The following is a 22,805-nucleotide window of genomic DNA, read 5'->3' on the forward strand; positions in this document are numbered from 1 at the left end:
ATAAAATAATAATTGCTTTTGGGAAATTATAGCCAATGTTTAAATATATAATATATTGTTTGTAAATTAAAATTATAATATACCTAACTATAACTTTTTATGATTTATAATATTTATAATAATTATCTGCAATTATTATCTTCTATGAATAATATTAATAATATTATTAAAGTATAAAATCTTTTACCAGGACAGGCACAGTTGAAAACAATACATACTAAATAAGGAATGTAAAAAATATTTATTTAAACAAATTAACCAGAAAATCGCAAAATATTATTTTTTTTTCCGATAGAATATCATCATATTTTTGTTTGAGTGATATGATAGATGGCAATAAGTAACCAAAATATATATGTTTTTACACTTGTAATACATCTAGACACACACACACACACACACATGCAGAGGCTCCATTACTAGTAAATACTCGTCCAAATTATACATCGGCCTTAGAAAAACGGTTAACCTTAACAGCATCACATATCTTATAAAATTTAGAAGGGCTCATTTTAAAATGAATAATAAGAAATTTCATAGTATCAAACCAGGGATTCTAACGGGTATCATTAGGAGTTTTTAAGTATTCATCCAAATTGGTTTTAACTTTTAACTATGTCGGCCATTTGACTAGAACGGTTCTGTTTGTTCCAAATAGCTTGACATTTTGCAAATGTAGATGCTGAAATACTAAAATCCTAAAAAAAATATATTGTTATACTATTAAAGTATTCCGAATATAGTATTTAAGGTATTCTGAATACTGCATAAAATACTTTTAGGAAAAGTATTTTCAAAAATATTCTGAATACCTAAAAAGTATTCCGAATACTACCTAAGACTGATATTCATATTTATTTATCATTAAAATTAAAATTAAGTTTATTATTACTCTATTTGTTTCCCCATAATTTATGCCATCGTTAGTTTTTTTAAGAGTAAAAAAAAACATATTATACAATAATTCTAAATGTAATATCATATATAATTTTGTAGTTTTTTTGAAAAACCTAATATTGCAATTGAAATTTTAGTATTTTACAATACTGTCGATCATGTTCAATTTTCAATCGATTAAAAAAAAAATGCTAAAAACAATGTTAAATCATTGTCTAAAAAGAATTATTAGAAAAGAACGCATACTCGAGATCAAATTCAATAGGTAGGTTATATTATCAAAAAAGTTAGAAATATATCTGAATTCTAAACTATAATTGTTTTAATTATGTAAAAGGCATTTGGAGGACTCGAGACGTAGTCTTTTGAACATAGATAAAAAAAAAGTTAAACATAATATTATATGAGATAAATATATAGGTATACGAGTATTTTTAAATTTATTTTGCACTAAATTAGCGTATTTAAATTGATTTGAAAAATTGACTCACATCGTCAACAAATAACGATTGATCCTACATTGCATACAATTTTTTATTACAATTTTTTTTATTTTTTACTTACAATTTTTTCACAATCCTACACTCTCTATTGTACTTTGGAAATTTTAAATCTTTTTATAGCCTACTAAATATATACAATTTCATACATGATATAATATGTGTACTAGGTAGTATTTATGTAGGTAACTATTATAGGCGGAGATCATTGTAAATATTTGTGAATGGAGACTTAAATAAACTTATATCTTAAAAATATTATTTTTGATGCTTGAAATATATTTGAGAGGACTAAGCTCCTCAACCGATCACCGCATATGAAGAAACTTTACAAATATATATATTTAAAATATCTACACACTATATATTACACAAATGCCTAGATTAGTAGATTGGTATAAAAAAAATAATATTCAGTAGGTAACAATAAAGTTAGGTTAGGTTAAGCTTAACTATACACATAAATGTAGGTTATTTCTGAAAGGACATGTTAAATATTATTATAATTTATGTATAATACTATAATATGAATTATTAATAATACATAAAGATTAAAAATAATAATCAATATTAATACAAATTAACTACTGAAAATAAATTTATCTTGATAATGTGTGATTTATTTTAGATAGTTATTTAAGTAACTTGCAACTATTTATTTAGATGATTGTCAACAATATATCAAACTAAAACTTTAAATAAATTGTGGCATTAGTTCATTTTTTTCCACCAATATAGAATCTCCGCTGACTTAGATTTTTTGTATTGTTACATCGATCATTTTTAAAGCTAAAACTTTGTCACTTTCTTCATAGCATAATACTAAAATTATTCTTATCTTGTTTTTATTTTTATTTTAAATTTATATGTGCCGATTTTTTTTTTTTTTTGTGATGTCATGTAAAAAGGCCTTTTGGTTATTGCAAGTAAATAATTGTTTAGGTAGTTGGAATATTAAAGCGATCTCTACTGGTACGTCAAATATTTTAACAACAGTCGATATCTTTAGTTATCCGTCATGTTAATGTTTTTCTACATTTAATACGATAACCGTTAAAAGAAAAAGTGGGAAGCAATCGAATAATTATTATTCTTATAATCGTACCTACAAACATCTACGGGAAACGAACAAAACGCAATAATATTATGCAGCTGCCGAGTACCGCTTACATCTACTTATAACGATATTATATATGGAATTAAATGCTTATCCGAATTACATATTTACGCTTGTGCATACGTGAAAACCAGAAAACGCAACATAAGTTCGGTCACGGCTAAGCGCGCGCAGTTTTCCCGCGGCGGAGCGGACAGGGACAGTGTTGATATGCAGTAGGCACGTACGCTGCCGAATCGGACGAAACTCGTCCATTATTTTCACGGTGCTCTGACCAGACGATAAGCGAGTGTGTATAAAAGCACCCGTTATCCAATTAAGAACCATCACATTCACACAGACGACTGGCGAGTCCACACCCGCGGCCAGACATTAATTAATGATAATAATCATACCACAACCGCGGTAAACGTGAAAATTCATCGCACAGTTTTCCTATTCCTACGAGAGACGGTGGCATTTTTTTTCGTATCGAGATATTAGCACTTTTAATTTTCAAAAAAAAAAAAAAAATGTTTTCTCCCATCGCGACTTCGTTCGTTTGCGTCTGTCTGGCCGTTTTCGGTTCCACCGCTTCCGTGCCCGCGCAACAACCGCAGCAGCACCGACAAGAGGAAGGATTCGGCGCGGTCTTGTGGTCGGTGCTAGACGATTGTTTCGGAGACTTCGATTCGGTAACCGTATGCCTCAAGTCCAAAGCACTGACGGCCCTCGATCGGGCCCTCGGCAAGCCCGCTGTGACCTTAGCGGACGGCGTGACGCTGACCGCCAGAGCCGGAAAGTCACTGGCCGTCGACCCGCAGGCTGAACGGGCCGACCGCGCGGCCCTGGACGCCGCTCCGGACGCTGACAGCAAAAACGCCCTGCTGGATGACATGTTGGCCAGCCGCATGGACAGGCTCATGTCCACCAGGACCATCGAGCTGGACGGTGCCGACCAAGAAGGTGAGATAGCGCTGTACTTACAATATTGTAGATATCATCAAAATCATCGCCTAATAAATTAATATTAGTCGGGTTTTCACTCCTCTGCAGAGATCGCAAATTAATATTTTTGGGGATCGCTTTTTTGGTAGTGTTTGGGAACTACCAACAATGTATGTTCATTATGGCTATCCAAAGTAATGGCAAAATCAAAAAATTTTACCTATTAAAATCATTGAAAACCGTTTTCACATTATTTTGCCCCCATATAGCTGCATTCCTGCATTATATATCATAATATTGTACCTTATATTATATTTACTTTACGGGCACACACGGTAGTCGATAAAAATTTCAGGAATAGGCACAATTTCCTGCCGAATTAGCACGCACTGTTTACACGGACGTACGTTATTAAATTATGATCCTATGGTACGTGCTTGGGGTAGACAGTGGTGCGATTTTTTCATCTGTTTATCTGTCCGCCATGGTGTCATTGTGGTGATTATATTTTTATATTACGTTTATATGGCACGCCGTATCATCAGAATTCACGCTTGTTGGTATCTAGTATCTACCTCCATACGTTGCGACGTTTTCACCCGCATAATATGATTCATAAACGCGCAAGTACGACTGCAATACTGGATCGGCAGACTACCTTATACCATTTATACCTAAGTACCGCGTTGTCCTAAATGTCTACATATCTGATCTCTCCCGAAAATTTCCCTGCGTCGTAGCTGTGACGAGCCATTTAGACTATGTACAGTGTACACGATCGCGATTGTGTACCTTCGGAGCGCATACAATTTCTAATGCTCATGTTTACATAAATAAACTATTTTTTTTTTCATTATTTGTAACATACATTTCATGGTTATTAGCTGGTTTTTGCAGGGAGGGTGGTATGGTTGGTCCATAACACATATATGTGTGGCAAAGATTTGTCACTAAGAAAGAAAGAAATTGGGTGGGCATTCATCCGGGAAATGTGACATCAGCTAGTGCTGGCACCTAGAACAAGTTTGTGACTGAAAAAAATCATCATACCACAACAACCCACTAATATATATTGATAATAATTATTATAAATATATTATTATGTGTGCTATTCGATCTTTTCGGAAATTTATTAAATAGTATGGTGATCGGTGTTTCATCGTGGGCTGTGGCACAATAATCACATGTTATGAACAACGTGGATGGCCCTTAGCGCGGATTTTTGAAGATACTGAAATAAATTCCGACCATTATCTACAGGCTACAATCATTGACTTATCATATATGTCCCCCTCCCCCAGTGTATAGGGACCATAAACAGAAACCTAACCATAAAGAATTGAACAGAAAAAGTCAACGTGACAAAATACAGAACTAGTTTTATAAGTACCTATTACCGAGCCTGGGCATAAACGAGTTAAAAAGTTAAAGCTTTAATTTTAAATTTTTAACTTAACTTTCATAAACTTAATTTTTAACTTAACTTATTTTCATTGATATAAATAACGAGTTACTTTTAATCAAATTCAAGTTAAGTTAATTTATAAATCATAAAATAATAAATAAAATACAATTATTATTGATAATGCATACTACATAACCATTTCCTAGAATACAGAACTATAAATAGTTAAATTTATTTCTTGTTCCATTAACCAGAATTCTTCAAAAACAATAATTTAATTAGATACATTTAGATATAGCAATAATATATTATAATATATAGGTATATCGTATATTTATATAAATAAATAAATATATATATATATACACCATACCATACTATGATACACGGGTATATTATAATAATTGATATTATGTATTATTATACTGATATAGATACATGAACATCACAAATGTAAAATATTCTCAAGAACATATTATAAAATGTTTTCGTCCTAAATAAGTTATTTTTAAATTAAAACTAATTGGATTATGTTCATATACATTTTATATGCTTTCGGCACCGGCTATACAATTATATTTATCAATACCTAAAGCTATTGGCTATTACCTATTTTCTGTTTTCAATAATATTAATGATTTTTATTATTTTAAACCATATTGCTGGGTATATATTATTATATATATAAATTTAATAATAATAATAATAATATTAACTTAACTTAAGTTAATAAGTTAATTGAAAATTTTCATAAATTTAACTTAACTCAGTTAAAAAAAAATGAGATTAACTGTTAACATTAAACTTTTTAAACATTTTTCCATTAACTTAATTTACCTTAGTTAAAAATTATCATTAAATTTCCCAGGCTTGCCTATTACTAAACATAAGTGCTTTTCTATACTGTACACGACAGAGACGCCAATTAACTTATTTCAACATATAGGTAGTTTAAATATTTTAAAACAACACGCCATATTAGTGCCGTAGGGGCACTGGGGGCACGTACCCCCCCCCCCCAACTTTTTCTTTTAGTTGTTATTGTTACTTTTTCACAATACTTTGTAAAACAATAATTTGTTATTTGTAATATTTAAATTTTTCTAACTGATTTGTTTAACTTAATTATAAAAAAAGCGGGTAAGTGGATGTCGCTCTGCTATACATTAGGGGGTGGGGTGGACCTCTGACTAGGGTAGGTTAAATTTGAATGCAATGATAGGTATCATTGTATACGAAAAACGATTCTGAACGGAGATGATTTGTAAGTCTAGGATATATTATATATAAATATTTTCATACATTCTATTTTGAAACAAATATTTTATTTTTCAATTAGGACGCATTTTGCATAAGGCATGGTTAATCAGTTTTTCCAAAAACATTGCATGTAGTTATCATAATTCATAATACTACCTTATATTATCATAGATAATATATACCTAGTTTGAGAATAAATTGTTATCGTTAGGTACGCGATTTCACAAACATTTAAAACTCAAACGCTCAAAACATTTTTCCTATAGTGAAGCTTCAAATTTTCTCTATAGCTATTTGAAGCAAAACTTATGGAAAACTTATTGTTGAATTTTATAACCTAAGATATAAATACAAACAATTTTATGAATTTTGAACTACAAAATAATTTGCAAATATTCATGGTTTTGACGATTTTTTGTCAAATGCTAAAAAAAAAATTGTGCCTATGCATTCTTATAAGTTTTAATCACTATAGGAATAACTTATGTGGAGCATTGTATTACATTTTCAAGTATTTTGATTTGGCCAAAGAAATTTTATCGACACTTCAAAAAAAAAAATTTCAGAAAAATTGAAAATTTCAGTTGTCTATAAATATCTCAAAAAAAGTCAAAATATTTTGAAAATCAAATCATGTAAAGAAATTGCCAATCTAAATAACTGATAAAATTTTCAAGTATCTACAACTTATACTATTTGAATAATAACTAATATTTAAAATCGATTGAGGATAAATCATTACACTATTTCGTAAAAATTTAAAATTCAAACGCACTTAAAATTTTTCCTATAATGATGCTTCGAGTTTTCTCCATAGCTACTTAAAGGCAAATGTATGGAAAACATTGCAATGCAAACATTTGAGAAAAAAATAAGTGCCCCCCCCAAAAAAAAAAAAAAAATATATATATATTCTGGCTACGGCACTGCGTCATATTATCAGTGTTTTAAAAATATTAAATTTAGTTGTATTATCTATTTTACAAGTAGGTATAAACGTTGACAATACAAAATTAAAACTTAATTTTGACAAAAAACATTACGTAGGATATTCGCTATATACTATATTATACTATAGTATATTTTATACTATTATTATAGTTCAACATTTTTTTTATATTTAACGTTGGAGAACTATATTAAAATGTATATCAGACCCCCAACACTCGATCAAAATTAGAAATAGTAATAAAAAATTATTTAAAAACAGTGGGATAAATCATATTATTAATATATTTATTATCTGTGTGACCCACTGTGACCCATTCATTTCACTGCAGTAGCGGTTCTTCAGTTGAGGCCATGGATTTCAGTTGATGGCTGGTATGCATCTTTGGTTCTCGTAGATCTGATGACGAATAATTTTCTTGCTCGAAACATATCTGCAATTAAACATATTGTGTAAAAAAAAGTTTAAATTTACATAATATTTGGTATATGAAAGTCACATTATAAATTTATAAATATATGAATAAATAAATAATATATGATGTTTAACTTGCTGGGAATCGGAAAATTGTAATCGGGCCACCCTGTCTATTATATTATTATCAATTATTATGTTTTTCATACCACAAAACGAGTAATAATAATGGACGAACGCTGTAATCTGTCGTGTAGGTCGCAAGAAGAAGGACAAAGGTATGCAACAAGCGATGATGATGGCTGGTATGACGGCTGCCGCTGTAATGGGACCGATGGCATTAAAAATCATCGCTTTAATCGCAGTCAAGGCACTGTTGATAAGTAAAATCGCATTAGTACTATCCGGGATTGTGGTACTCAAGAAACTTATGCAGTCCCAACAGGGAGGTGGTGGTCACGAAACCGAATCTCCGTCCCATCATCACGGCCGGAGCATGCAACTTGACGCCGGTGCTCACCACATGGCGTACTCGGGCCATAAGCAATAATAGCCACCGTGATATTCTAATTTATTTATTATTTATTTATTTCGTGTACTTAACCGAATTATTTATACTTTTTACTATTATTTATTAATCGTGTAATAGTTTTTTTTTATAAGACTATTTAGTCTAGAAAATTCAGTATTGCTTGTGTTGAAGATTTATTTTTAAGTAGATAGGCATTTATAAACAAATTATAATAAAATATACTCTTTTTTCTATTAGTTACTGTAGTTAAAATAAATCTGTTTAACAATTTCCACTTATTATTTATTTTTAGCTCCATCTTTAAAGCTTTAATTTATTGATTATATTTGACTCGATTGTCATAACTGATGGAAACGTTTTTAAGCCATTTTGAATGTTACACATGATTTAATTCTTTTTAGAACTGAAAAAGACCTCTCTGCTATAAATATTTAAATAGAACAGCAGAGATAATATATCTTTAATTCCTGACGAGAATGTCAACGCACTCGTTTTCTCCCGCTCTGCTCTACGTACAACATCGCAAGCTATACGACCAGTGGAAGAGTGGAACTAAATTTGCGTTGTTATTTTTAGTATTAGAGTGAATTAACCTGAGCTATTAAATTTAAAGTTAAGAAAATTATCTGTGTTTTAAAACTAAAATATTGAAATATTCCAGCGAACAAACACTGATAACGTTTTTAGCTTTAAGTTTGATGACAGGTCAACTTGCTATAACATTATAAAAGAAAAATCACAAGACTCGATGTTAGTTCTTTTGAACGCAAATGTATTATATGTTGTGGGCGGATCAAAGAAAAAAAAATAGTTGGTGGACATCCTATAAAGGCATTTTCAGCATATGGATAAAACTCTTAACAATCATTATCTATAATGTTGTTGAGTATATTAGAATTAGAATTTATATTGTAGCGACAAGGTACGATCATTAAGTTTAATTGCTGCCCAACCATATGGCGTCGTTACATTGGCTTTGGCATGTGCACGTGCTTATTATATGTACTTGATTGAAATCAAATTTATTACTCTAGAATGATTTTAGCTGTATGTGTATACAACATAAGATACCAAAATTATTAAAGACAACGATTTATTAATTGAAGTCGTACGTCATAGATGTTTTGGAAAGTTACAGAATTTAGTTTGTTCCTTCAAGAGATAATTTTGAATAACTATTTTTAAACAGCTGTCTACAACAAGCCCAAACGTCGTGTCCGTAACACGTCAAGCCTCTCCTTACTGCAGCAATACATTATTGTTGTAAAAATAACATAAAGAAGGTGTTAACTAGTTATTAAGGTAAATATGATCAACAAGATTGCATTTAACAAAAAAGTATATATAAAGCCATAAAGGTAAAGGTTTACAAGAAAATTACATTCCAGACTCCAGGGCTGATGTAATGTGATGCACAAAATGTGAAAGCCTGAGTTATGCTATTGCACTATTCTATACTACACCTGGCCACTCCCAAACTCAATCCTCTGAAAATTATATAAAAAGTAAATAATGTTATTTTATTTTAGGGCAGATAATGTTCAAGTCACCTGGGTATGAAATGCTACCTGCGTAAACTTCGAAACAAACGCGGCCTAATGTAGTTGTCATTAATTATTATTGACGGTTGTTTAAAATAAATTACATTATTTAATATATTATATCATGTAGTGATTACGTTAAGTGCATCGATGAAATTCACAATATCATAAATTTATAATATAGCACAAATAACATAATATGCACACATTTTCATCTGGTTTTTTTTTTTTTAGTGCGTTAACACCTAATATTATACTCATTACTCGCGTTTCCACAGTAACAATACGCGAGTTTGTATTGCTTAGAAAACGAACTATTTTGTATTTCATTAGATAATTTTTCATTTACATTATTATCTTTATAATAATCCTGAACTATACATTAATTGTCGTCAATCCTTAGTATCCGAATTTGCGTCAGCATCGTTAATGGTTAGCCGTGATAACCGCAGACCATCTAAATATTCTGCGATAAGTCATTACGGTAAAATTTCTGTCTATGGTGGCAGTTCGTTGTTTCGGAACTTAAATTTCCATTTGTCGTTCGTCAACAAGTTTTTTCATTGTTGATTACAAGTCCATCGGAAGAAACTGCTCCATTTATAAAGATAAATCATCGATGAATTGCATAAGACCATGTAGCAACCATTAAAGAAAAGTAATCCGGAAACTGCCGCAGAACACTATGGACAATTGTGGTGGATCTCAATTGCACTGCAAATGTTCGCCGATGGTAGAACTGCTTAATGGCATCATGGCCAGGCGTGGTAAATTGGTTAAATACACTATGCTCTCCGCGGCGGGCCTAATTCCATCTAAGGTCCACACGTGTAGTGCCATATGTGGGGATCTCGAAACTTACGGATGCGGGTTGACAGTGGACGAAGCAATTGAAAATGCGGCTAATAAATTTTTGGAGAAGCTTTCCTCTGTAGCTCATGTACATGCCTCTGTGCAAAATGATGACCATTTAGTAAATTCATTGAATTCATTAAGGCTAGAGAGTAAAGTTAATGTGATATCTAATAACTACGTTGGTACACTGCAAGAGTATTGTCAAGCTTATCATTTGGATATGCCAAAATATGAATACTATCAAGATAATGACATTAAAAATAAAAGGAGATTGTATTACGTTATATGTTCCTTTGGGCCTCATAAATTTACAGGTGTAGGGTTATCCAAGCAAATTGCAAAAAAATATGCCGCTCGTTTGATGTATAACCAAATTAATTCAAATTATGCTGCGACCAATAATACTTCAACGTCGAATTCTATAAAAAATAAATTGATAGATTTCGGTGAAGGTTTGTCGAGAAATGAAGCTAAAAACAACTCTATGGACTTAAATTTGAACCAGATATACCTCGGAACAAAAAAAGTTGAAACGTTTATCAATTATATTGGTAAACTCCAAGAGATATGCATAGCTCGTGGTTGGGGATTACCAAAATATGATTTTCACCGAGAAAATATTAATGAAATCAGTATAATATATTATTCCGTCATATGTTCCGTAGAGTCCTACAAATCTAAGGGTATCGGTAATTCCAAGAAAGTCGCAAAAAATAAAGCTGCTCAATTGGTGTATGCCCAAATTGATTTGGATCCACAGAAAATCTCTATAATTCATAGCGATTTCAAACAGGATAAATCTTATCAGTTAGGCATGCGAAATCTGAGATATGTCGATCCGTGTGAATATATTCAACAAGTGAAATTATTGTGTAACCAATTATCATTATCTAAAAAAGAATGTATGCAAAGACTAAAAAGATGCTATTCCTTGGGTTACATTGATATTGATATGAGTTTATTTGAATTTTTGAAAAAACTTGCACACCAAGAAGACCTAAGTATCACATATGAACGATTTTCTAATAATGATAATGACACACAAGTGTATGGAATAATTTATATCCAATCATCAACTAAATATGGCATGACGAATATAGGTAATGGAAAAACAGATGCAGAGGCAAAAAATGTGAGTGCCAAAAGCATATTAGCTTTCATCAAAAACACTATATCAATGATATGAAATAAATTATATTATGTATCATTCAATGACTCAATTTTTGTTAAATAGTTATAAATATATTTATCTTTATATATTATTAAAACGTGAGGCGATTTATTATGATAGTTATAATCTCAAGTTCTACTTGACCGATTTTTATGATATCTTTTTCTAACGCAAGTACTTGGTGTGTAGATGAAAAAAGAGAAAGCGAAAAGTCTATCAAATTAATTGAAATTATTGGAAGTATAAAGTTGGCCGTATTGGTACATAGCGACGCCCGTTGCTTGCCGCGCGTGTACACTCACACATCCTTACAACCTCCACTACTCTTACGTCTGCTGCAACACTGTTGTGTCATCGTCGGCAGCTATGACGTGCGTTGCTGTTTGGCATAAACATTAAAATTGTGTCTATAACAGTGAAATTGTTTTATGATATATATATGAATATTATATTTAAATTTAGTATATTCGATTTAGAGTTGTTAAATTGGTGATATTGTGGTTACATTCATCATTCGATCGTCAGGATTTTAACTTAGAAAAAGAAACAATGACACTATGACAGCATTTAAACATAATGTCTATACACATTGAACGCTCCAAACTTGGCGGATGGTGACAGTTAGATAGACTAACTGCTATTACAATTATTACAAGATATTAAAATAGTAAAAAATGGTATCCGTTGTCTCCGTGGTCTGCGCAACGCATGGCGATAACACAAATATAAAAAACATAAATACTTCTTCTTCTTCTTTTCCTTCGCCTTCGCCTTCTCATCCAACTATTTGGGTCGGCCATCTCTCCACTTCATCCCGGGGTTGGTAAATTGAGTCCCGGAAAAAATAAGGCAGTAGGTAATTTGAGTCCCAGAGAAAAACGATTTATATGCATTTAAAATTTAAAAAAATGCACTATACAATTTTTATTTGTGATTTGTAGACATTCATTGACTGCATGTATATGATTTTGAATATAGCGACATGCATTTTAATTGCATTTTTATTAATTATATAATTATTTTTTATGCAATAAAAATGCATGTTGCTATTTTCAAAATCATATACATGCAGTCAATGAATGTCCACAAATCACAAATAAAAATTTTATAGTGCACATTTTTAAATTTTAAATGCATATAAATCGTTTTTCTCTGGGACTCAAATTACCTACTGCCTTATTTTTTCCGGGACTCAACTTACCTACTACCTATTTTCCCCGGGGCTCAATTTACCGCTTTCAAAATGTACCAAACTTATCTCGGACTCAATTTACCCAGTCCCCTTCATCCATCCTATGCATAATATCTTTGTTAAAACCACCATTCTTTTGTAATTTGGATCCTAAGTACTTGAAACTATCAAATTCATCTACTATCTCGCCCACCATATTCACTACATGCCTATTATGATTTACTCTTTGGAGTCTATCTCCAAGTTGAAAATTAAACTCTATATACACAGATTTACATAAACTTTACACTAATTGTAACCATTTACTCTTAAGTGCTTCCCTCCATTCCTCCAGTCTATAGTTCACCTCCTCCAGAGTCTCCCTAACCAACACTACATCATTCGAAAATAACATGCCCATGGTACCTCACCTTGTATATTTTTTGTAATTTCGTCTATTACTAAAAAAAACAAGTAAAGACTCAAGAACCTTGGTGCACTCCAACTCCAATCCCAAACTCCTAAGTTTCAACAACAAGGCTTTTAACCTTTGTGTTCATTCCTTCAATCGCTTCTTCGATTATATTTACATACGTATTTGTCATCTCTTTCTTCATCAATGCCCATTTCAAAACCTCACTAGGAACTCTGTCGTAGGCCTTTTCTAGATCAACATATCATATATTGCATATATGTGTTTGTGGGGTGCTACCACTAGCAGAGGGTTGGTGTGTGCCCTTTTGGAACACGACTGTCTCAGCGCTAGTAGCATTTTGAGTTGCGGGGGCTAAGCTGGCCTCCCCCGTACCCTCACAGTCGTTTGATAACGACCGTAGTAGGCCCGCTACGTTGGATCCGGTGTAAAATCCGAATCCACCCACTACAGCCGACCCCTGGGGTTTCGAGGCCCCTGGGGTGGTAACAATATTCCGGTTTTTACCGTTCATATTGGGTTTTTAGAGTGATTTCCTTCACTTGCATTTTACCTACTGCCAGGGGATTTGTTATCGGTGTTACCTTCACCTGTGTCCGTTTGCAGGCGCTTGCAGGTAGTCCAGACCTGTCCGACCAGTTAAGGTAAGACTCTTGGGTTTGGTCTAACTTTGACCGGGATCGCTTAGTAAGACTCAATTAAGAGCCCGCAAGCCCCCCCCCCCTCTCGCCATATCATGGCGGATCCCATGGGGGGATTCATTCAAGCTTCTACTAGTATTCCAGTAAGTAACCTAACCTAACCTAACCTAACTTTTTATTAACTACATAGTTATGTTATACATTTATATTGTTGACTATACGTTCGAGTGTGAAATAGATTGTTTGTATTTTATTTTATTAGTTTACTGTACCTACCGCAATACAAATATTTCAATCAGTTATACTCGTTAACTCCACAAGTCTTGTTAAGTATACTTTGTAATATTTCAAATACTTTCAAAGTACTTTTTTTTTGTATTTTATAAATTAATACTGAAGTTAAAGTTGACAAAATAATAAACCCTTTATATTACATGTAAAATTCTTGAACTTATTTCAATATTAATAATAATTAATTTCTACAATATTTATTTAGCTTAATCATAATGACCAGTGTTTGTCTATATTTATTTATAATTCATATAATATCTGTGACATAAGTATACGCATAATAATATGTGATCATATACCATATGATGATGGCATATTATAAATATTATGATATTCAGTGGTTAGTACATATATAGGTACTATGCAAGAATGCCAAGAACTCAGGTGTAAATCGTGGTATATTCATAATATATTAACGAAAGGCACTCAAATAAATGATTTTTGGGACGAGAGTAGGGCTGAGATCTTTTGTTTTTTACCTTTTTGATGGCATGAACCTTCGTATCAAAAGAATAAATTCTAGGACTTTAACATCGGTATTCATCTTTTTCAGGAAATCACGTAGGTAAAAAAATTAATATGAATCAAAATGTGGTTATTATATACCTATTGTAGTCTAGCCGTGGTTTGCAGATGAACAGCAGCAATGAAAGATAAATTAGAAAAAAAAACGAAAAGCAATTAAAAATGCAGACGAATAATTCACCGACAAAACGAACGTAGCGCGTCAAATGGATGGCACTGGAATAATATACATATTGTATCATATACTATAATAATAATTTATTATAATAAATTATAATAATAAGAATAATCATATAAAAATAATAATAATAATAAAATAATAATGATGATGTTGACTGACTATGACAACTTTTGTAACAATAATATTTAATATTTTACGGACGGAGGGGGCTGGAAAAATGACCGCCGCCGCCGGTGAAACTCGTCGTAACATTATTATTTTCACGGTGCTCTGGTCGCGGCCGCGTCGTATATAATCTCCCGACGATCACTTCGGTACCATTACATCCACACCACCACCGATGACGACGGCCGCGTCTACCGCAACAAGACAACCGTACTACATACCTAGGTGCCGACACCGAATCGACCTGCTGAAGTGTTACCGGTCACATCGACCGTATACCACGCGGTAACCTGACATAACACCAACCGTCGCTAAACAACATCACAACTATTATTATCGAAATAATATTACCTACTCAAATATGTCTAATATGTCATCGATTTACGTGTTTGCGCTGTCGTTGGTATGCGTTATCGCTTCGGCCGTTATCGGTATAGCCGCTTCCGAGTCACCACCGGGACAACAACAACAACAACAAATACCTCAACAGCGGCAAGAGGACGACGTGGGTTCGATGGGATTGGGCGCGGTCCTGTGGTCGGTGTTAGACGACTGTTACGGCGACGTCGATTCGGTCACAGTGTGTCTCAAGTCCAAAGCGTTGACGGCCCATGACCGGGCACCAGGAAAGCCAGCCCTGACCTCAGTGGACGGCGTGACGTTGGCCTTCAGGGCTGGAAAGTCACTGGACGTCGATCCGCAGGCTGACCTGGCAGATCGCGCTGCCCTGGACGCCGCTCCGGACGCTGACAGCAAGAACGTCCTGCTGAACGACATGCTGGCCAACCGCATTGACAGGCTCATGTCCACCAGGACCGTCGAGCTGGACGGAGCCGGCCAAGAAGGTGAGCGCCGTCGTATAGAATAACTCAATAACCGTATACCGGGTATCGCTGCGATAATACTGAGATACTTCCGCCTTTTTGGCGATACGTTTTGGCCATGGGGATCATGATCCTCTCTATTCGAAAATAAAATACTTTATCCGTTGCTAAACATTTTTAACGCATTACTTGGTTTTTCATAATCTTTCTTTATGTAGACAACAATAAAAGCACCTCGTTCGTAGTTTTTCAATATACAAGCAAAAAATGTGATCAAAAAAAAAAAAAAAGGAACACATAGGGTCATCCTAACTGTTGTATGTACCTATGTATATCTTATATCATAAGGCCATCACTCTAAATCGATATATGACCCATTTTTAATAAACCTCATAAGTTATAGTTAGTTTTTTTTTATTTCGAATGCAATATAATATTATCATACATATTGAGTAGTTTGATGTGCGCAGACATCGAAAATTGTACAAACTTTTTTCATTTGGTTTTTAATGTCAATTTTTCGATTACGAGTGGGGTACTCATATTCGCACATTTCTACTTATTTATAGTTATCGTACCAAATATTATAGAAAGTTCGAATTGAACTTAAAATTGACTCGGAATAACATTTCCGTTAATATTTAGCAAAATATCCCGGGTGATTCTTTTATCATTGAACACTCCTTATTTCAAAAAGTATCAATGTTTTTGAAAATATTTTTTTACAGAGTTTCATGTTGTTAAAAAAACAACATTTTATTAAAAAATTATGTTTTTTAATATTTTTTATCCTTATAATTTTTTAAGTTTTTTACTTTTATGAGTTATAAGTATTTAATAACTCATAAACTACTCGTCCAAAATTTGATTTTTACGTATCAAAATAATTAGAAAAATATTCTGCTTTGGAATATGATATTAAAACTCTATGTTGTCATTCAAAAAAGTAAAAACTTAAAAAATGATAAGGATAAAAAATATTTAAAAATATAATTTTTTAATAAAAACGTTGAAACTATGTAAAAAAATATTTTGAAAAAAGTAAATACTTTTTTAAATAATGAGTGTTCAATTATAAAAGAATCACCCTCTATAAAATAATTAGCAATCATTACTGTTAAAGGAAAAGGTTAAATTTCTTTGGCCTCTACGAACTTTTGAATCAAACCAATTCTGAAACAATTGATTAATAATTAATTAATATTAATTATATAAATAAAATATAAAACATTTTCATAGTCCCACCACAGAAATATTTTCAACAATAATCTCAGCCGTCGTCTCGTGTGTACATATTTACAAACCATGATAACGATTGTCGGTTATTTGTGTTTCGCTCTGTATCACACGCCCGTATTATAGAACGTCACCTAAGGATGGAGGGTTAGTCGTGTCACGGTATATGCGATCAGTTTCTAGAGAAAAAGTTTCTAAAACATCTTGATTAGATCGAGTATTTAAAAATCACTTACGGAAATAATTATTTAAAATAAAAAAAATTTAAGTACCTTACTATCATTAAACACGTAGACCGTAGTTTTATAATATATGAGTACCCCAGCGTCCGTCTCTTCATCATCTCGAATTTTAGATTCCTACAACGACTTTAGAAGCTAAGAATATAAGTATGTATAGCTCGTGCATTTAATAACGGCACTCAGCAACCGTACGATGAAAAAAAAAAACAATGGTCTGAAAACAATATTTTTTTCCGGTGAAGCCTAAAAGCGCAAAAGGTCAATTTTTGTCAATAAACCAAAAACGCAAAACGAATTTGCGCTCTTGTACCTTAGTAGTGGTATAAAAGCGCAAAAATAAATTGTATTACCTAATGCAATATTGTACCCGTTACACTATAGGTTTCATTTTAAAATTATTTTAGTAGTATTATTTCAGTTTAATTTAGTATTTAGTATTATCGAATTTTATCGTTACAAATTACGATAAAAAATATTTCAAGATTGAATTACTTAAAAACTATGGGCTTCAAATTCCAAATTTAATATTAAGGTACTTATTTATTTATTATTTTTATTGATCTTAAACAAAACATATACCTATTAAATTAAATACAATTTTTAAAATTATTTATATATTTTTATATTTAAATACACATTTTATAATCACGAATAGCATAGTGTATATTAATAACCGAATGATTTTGATTCTATGTTTTTACCTATATGATTTTAATAAAATACACTTTAAAAAAAAAAAAAAATAATTTTCGCTAATGGATTATTAAAAAGGTAATTTTTTAACCTAACCTTATCAGATATTTATTTTTGTGCTTTTGGATGGCGTTTGGTCATATTTCGCGCATATGGGCTACAGCCTTTTTTTCAATATATAACATAGCTTTCAGACCCCTGTTATTTTATTTTAAGTCGTAACGTTTGATGAGTGCCAATCATGGCCTACCCCTGTAACATATTATTTATTAAGTGTATATTATATTTAATTGATTTTAAATTCATTAGGTACCTAATTCTGACGACGGTTCATCCAGCTCGAGTGTAAAAATAATAATTTGAAGGGTAAAACTATTTGCAGAATATTTCTGTTACAACTATTGTAAAGTGTTGAATTTAAGTCTTCTGCAAAGCCGATAACTTACCCACATCCATATGAGAATTTATATTTCCTTCCGAAACGTATGATTGCTACTTGCTAGTAACCAATAAAATTAATCACTGAAATATTTCAGCACACGATTCTCGTTAATTAATCAGAATATAAATCATTATTATAAGAGGCCACCACAACCGCGATCGTTGCTCCGTATTACAACATAGGAAATTTGAGTTCATTATCAATTCCAATTTTGTAAAGTAAGTTTTAATAATAGAGTGCACAATGGACCAATTGCCAAAGTTTAGGATATAATTTGTGGTTTCTTATGGGCTTATACTTTGTCCAATATTTTAATATAGTTAAAATATTGAAACTTTAAATACTCATAACTCGCTTGAAAATCTAAATATCGAAAAATCAAATGGAAGAACACATATAGGTAATGGGTGAGTTTGGCCACAGTGGTAATTCACTTCAAAATTCTGACACTACAAAATTGAAACTGCTAAAATTATTAAAAACTACTTAAAACTCGATAAAATTGTTTTCCAGATTATTTTCTAGATTCCATCAGTTCAGTAATATAATGTTATATGCTAGGCATATTATGGTATTGTTCACGTCAAACTATTTTCTGGTTAAAAAAAAAAAATATGTTGCGATTACGCCTCAGAATTAAAAACTCTAGTACTATAATACCTTGATACCTATATTAGCTACATGCAATCTGTCGTCATGGCGTGTTCATAATTGAGCGAATTTCGACGACAAATATTATGGAAGTAACTTTCGTTTCCAAAAAATTCCACCGAATTTCCCCGCACATAATATAATAATATGATTATTAAATTACGACTAGGTACTTACTTAAAATTACTGAATCGTTGTTACTTATTACTAAGTGATGAGAACTCGCGTGCACTACGCTGTAATTCACACAATCGAATATCGGAAAAACAATTTCGAACATACGAATACAGCTATAATAGAAGTATGTGCTTTAATATTATAACAATATGTTTGAAATTATAAGTAGGTAGGTACTAAGACTCGTTATATCATAACTTGGGTCTGAGTTGGATTTGTGTGAACGGTAATTTTCATTTTTGAATGCTGAAAATTGCAATCATTTTTATTTTCAAAGTGAGATAAAAGGACCAAGAATAATATGAGCAATTTAGCTAATTTTTATTGACTAATTTGAATTATTCATACCCTATCAATCAAAGGCATAATTTAGGAAGTAGAGGGATGCTAAGGGAAAGCAAAAATCACTCCGGCCTTAGTTTAAGCATTCGCAAGTTCCTATACCATTTATACTTTCATTAGAGATAATAGCTTCCCCGATTCCAAGACAAAAAAAAAATGATTAAAAAGTAATATGATACCTACTATACTTACTTACTGAAGAGTTATAACCTAAGAAAGATGTTTGGCTAGTGAAATTTACAAAACGAAAAATACTTAACACTTTTTCTGATAGGCAGTTATGTTTAATTAGTTAAACAAAATTTGAAAGCAATTAATACAAAAAGTTTTGAACAATTTTCACACATATTTAAACGATTTCTCACTCATCTACTGGCAGTAGATGGGTGAGATGTAAATTGAAACTATAACTTTTTCGAAATTAAAGAAATCATTTTTTTCTCAGATTAAAAATCCACTAGATGTACCTACAAGATGATAAAGTGAATCCACTACAGTCCTATAGGTATTGCCTTTTTTATATTTAATAAAAAATATTTTTTTGTTCTAAACTTGTTTATATATGTGCATAGCATTGAACTTTTGAGGTGTAATATCATTTTTATGGCATATTTTGGATTTGTTTGTGCATTACTCTTCTAGTCTTAATTATCATCAAAATTATTCATTGATAAAATTATAATATTGAACATGACATATAATTTGTGTGCCATGGCAGGTCGCAAGAAGAAAGACAAGGCCATTCAACAGGCCATAATGATAGCCGCCATGATGGCTGCCAGCGTCATAGGCCCTATGGCGATAAAAATCATCATACTGATGGCCGGCAAGGCGCTGTTACTGAGCAAAATAGCCTTGCTTCTTTCCGGTATGATGATGCTCAAGAAACTGTCCCAACCGCAACAGATAAACCGACACGACACCGAGTTTCCGGCTTCCGGCCACTATTATGACCCCAGCATCGACGCCCAACACGTGGCGTACTCGAGTCAAATTCAATAGAGCAATTATTATTATATTAATAATTATACTAGAAGAAATATCAATAATATCGAGGATCATACCCACACCTTATGGCTTTTAGAGACGTGATACAATCAATATCGCTAAGACGTTTTAATAAATATTATTATTGTCTGTGTACGCGACTAATTACACTTTATTATTAATTCTTTTATTTATTTATCTATATAGTTTAACTGTATTATGCCATTAATTTAATAAATATAACAAATAATTTTATTTTACATTATATTAAATACCTATTTGAACGAAGTTTTTAAATATTATAAAACTGGTCATTATTATTATTGTGTTTTAAAATATGAGGTAAATGGTAAATCTATGTACTTATTTATTTATAAAACATATGCCCGTATGCATAGTCGGTGCGTTAAGGTTCACCTAAAACTGCTTAGGTGATACCTAGCTACGGGCCATGTAACCAATACTTAGCAAACCCGTAAATTTGAATTGCATAGTCAAAATTTAAGTAGCCCGTTGTTAGGTATTACTTAGTTAGGTAATCCTTAAAATTGCATTATTCTTCCATGATATTTTATGTTATCAATTTTTCTTATTATAACTACATATATGTAATGTTAAAAAAGTAGAAAAAGTCACAAAAAACAACAAACTAGACAACTACTTTAAAATTGAATAAAGCATATTCTTGAGTGAATAAAAATAAAATATTATTTTCATGGAGAATATTAAGATCCCATTTCAGCTTTAAAATATCCTAAAAATCTGGGCCCTAGTTGTTACAAAATAACTTGATTAATGTGGTAATTTAATTATTAAAGATATGCAGTATATTAGCTGATTAGTTAATTTTAAACTATCTATCTATATATCTATCTAGATTTTAAATCAGAAACTTATGATGCAGTCTGTAGTAGCTAAGCGCTTTGAGGAACATAAATTGTTCAAGTTACAATGTGAAAAGCTTGCTTTAGAAATTAAAAAAAAATTAAAGAAAATATTATTTAAATATATGTATATTGATTTGTATGCTTATTATTATTTAGTTAAGGTAAAATGCTTAAAATAAAAATGTACATGTCATGATTTTTTACATTACTTGCAAACATTTTACATATATTTTTAATTATTCGTGATACAGTTCCTTGGTCGATTCCTCTTAAGTCACCATTTACAATCTAAAATTGTAATTTATTGACAAAACTTATTTTACAAACAACTGAATGAGACTTAAAATGTGTGTCTACTTGAAAGTTTGAAGATGCATAAAAACGCAGTGTTGTTAGGAGTTTAAGAATAGGTGGGATGGGCAAACCACGATTATTATTGTGATGAATAGTAATTAATGGCATAATAATATCCATAACTACTTCTTTAGAGAACCTAAATTAAAAAATATAATTAAAAAAGCGGGCAAGTCGTGTAAGTCGCTCTGCTGTACAGTAGGTTACAAGTGGGTTACTGCAATGGATGGAATTAAATTTGAATCCAATGATATTATATCATTGTATACAAAAAACGATTCTGAGCGAAGACGGTTTATCTGTCTAGGATATATTATAGATTATTAAAAATTTTCAAATCTTAGAATTAAAAAGGAAAACTTTTATGAATTTCTATCTAAGATAATTTGAACATTGCCGTAATTTTTACGTATTTAGTCAAAATTTGAACTTTAAATGCTTATAAAAAAAAATCGTGCCTACGAATTTTTAATATTTTTTAACTTCAATTGTTACATTGTGTTAGAAGCCTTGTATTAAATTTTCAAGCTTTTCTACCGAACAAATAAATTTTTATCGATATTTATAGAAAAAAAAACTAAAAAAGTTGAAAAATTAAAATGTCAGTAAACAGCTCAAAACAAATTTAAATATTTTGAAAATTTTATCAAATATATAAAACGCCTATATAAACATTCAGTCAAAATTTCAAGTATCTGCGGTAATTTGTTTTAGAGTTACACCAAAATAAGGAAATCGCTAAAAGTGAAAATCCAATGTTGTAAAAATTTAAATTTCAAATGCTCATAAAAATTTAATTTGAATTTCCGGTGGAATTTTTATTTGTGATAAAGATAGAAAAACTTGTAAGGAATCTTGTGTTAAATTTTTAAATCTTAGATTTAAAAAGAAAATTTTTTATGAATTTCTAGCTTAAAATAATTTGTGAATTTTCATGATTTTACGTATTTTATCAAAATTCAAACTTTGAATGCTTATAAAAAAAAATTGTGACT

General features: G+C 31.4%; 3 protein-coding genes across 3 annotated transcripts; all 3 read left to right on the forward strand.

Moving 5' to 3' along the window:
- The first annotated feature begins 2,855 nt into the window (after nt 1-2,855).
- On the forward strand, nt 2,856-8,271 carry LOC107164520 (uncharacterized). The gene is made up of 2 exons (XM_015512373.2): nt 2,856-3,459; nt 7,727-8,271. The coding sequence occupies exons 1-2, from the start codon at nt 3,027-3,029 to the stop codon at nt 8,017-8,019; spliced, it is 726 nt and encodes a 241-aa protein (XP_015367859.1). The 5' UTR covers nt 2,856-3,026; the 3' UTR covers nt 8,020-8,271.
- Nucleotides 8,272-10,227: 1,956 nt separating this feature from the next.
- Nucleotides 10,228-11,583, forward strand: LOC107164510 (protein Loquacious-like). Its single transcript, XM_015512363.2, has one exon. It carries the CDS (start codon nt 10,228-10,230, stop codon nt 11,581-11,583), a length of 1,356 nt encoding a protein of 451 aa, XP_015367849.2.
- A 3,564-nt stretch (nt 11,584-15,147) lies between these two features.
- Nucleotides 15,148-20,786, forward strand: LOC107172267 (uncharacterized). Its single transcript, XM_089216316.1, has 2 exons — nt 15,148-15,820; nt 20,301-20,786. Exons 1-2 carry the CDS (start codon nt 15,337-15,339, stop codon nt 20,582-20,584), a joined length of 768 nt encoding a protein of 255 aa, XP_089072442.1. The 5' UTR covers nt 15,148-15,336; the 3' UTR covers nt 20,585-20,786.
- Nucleotides 20,787-22,805: the final 2,019 nt, after the last annotated feature.

Source organism: Diuraphis noxia, unplaced genomic scaffold, assembly GCF_037042655.1.
Source record: "Diuraphis noxia isolate RWA-SAM2 unplaced genomic scaffold, SU_Dnox_SAM2 contig0001, whole genome shotgun sequence".
Lineage (NCBI taxonomy): Eukaryota > Metazoa > Arthropoda > Insecta > Hemiptera > Aphididae > Diuraphis > Diuraphis noxia.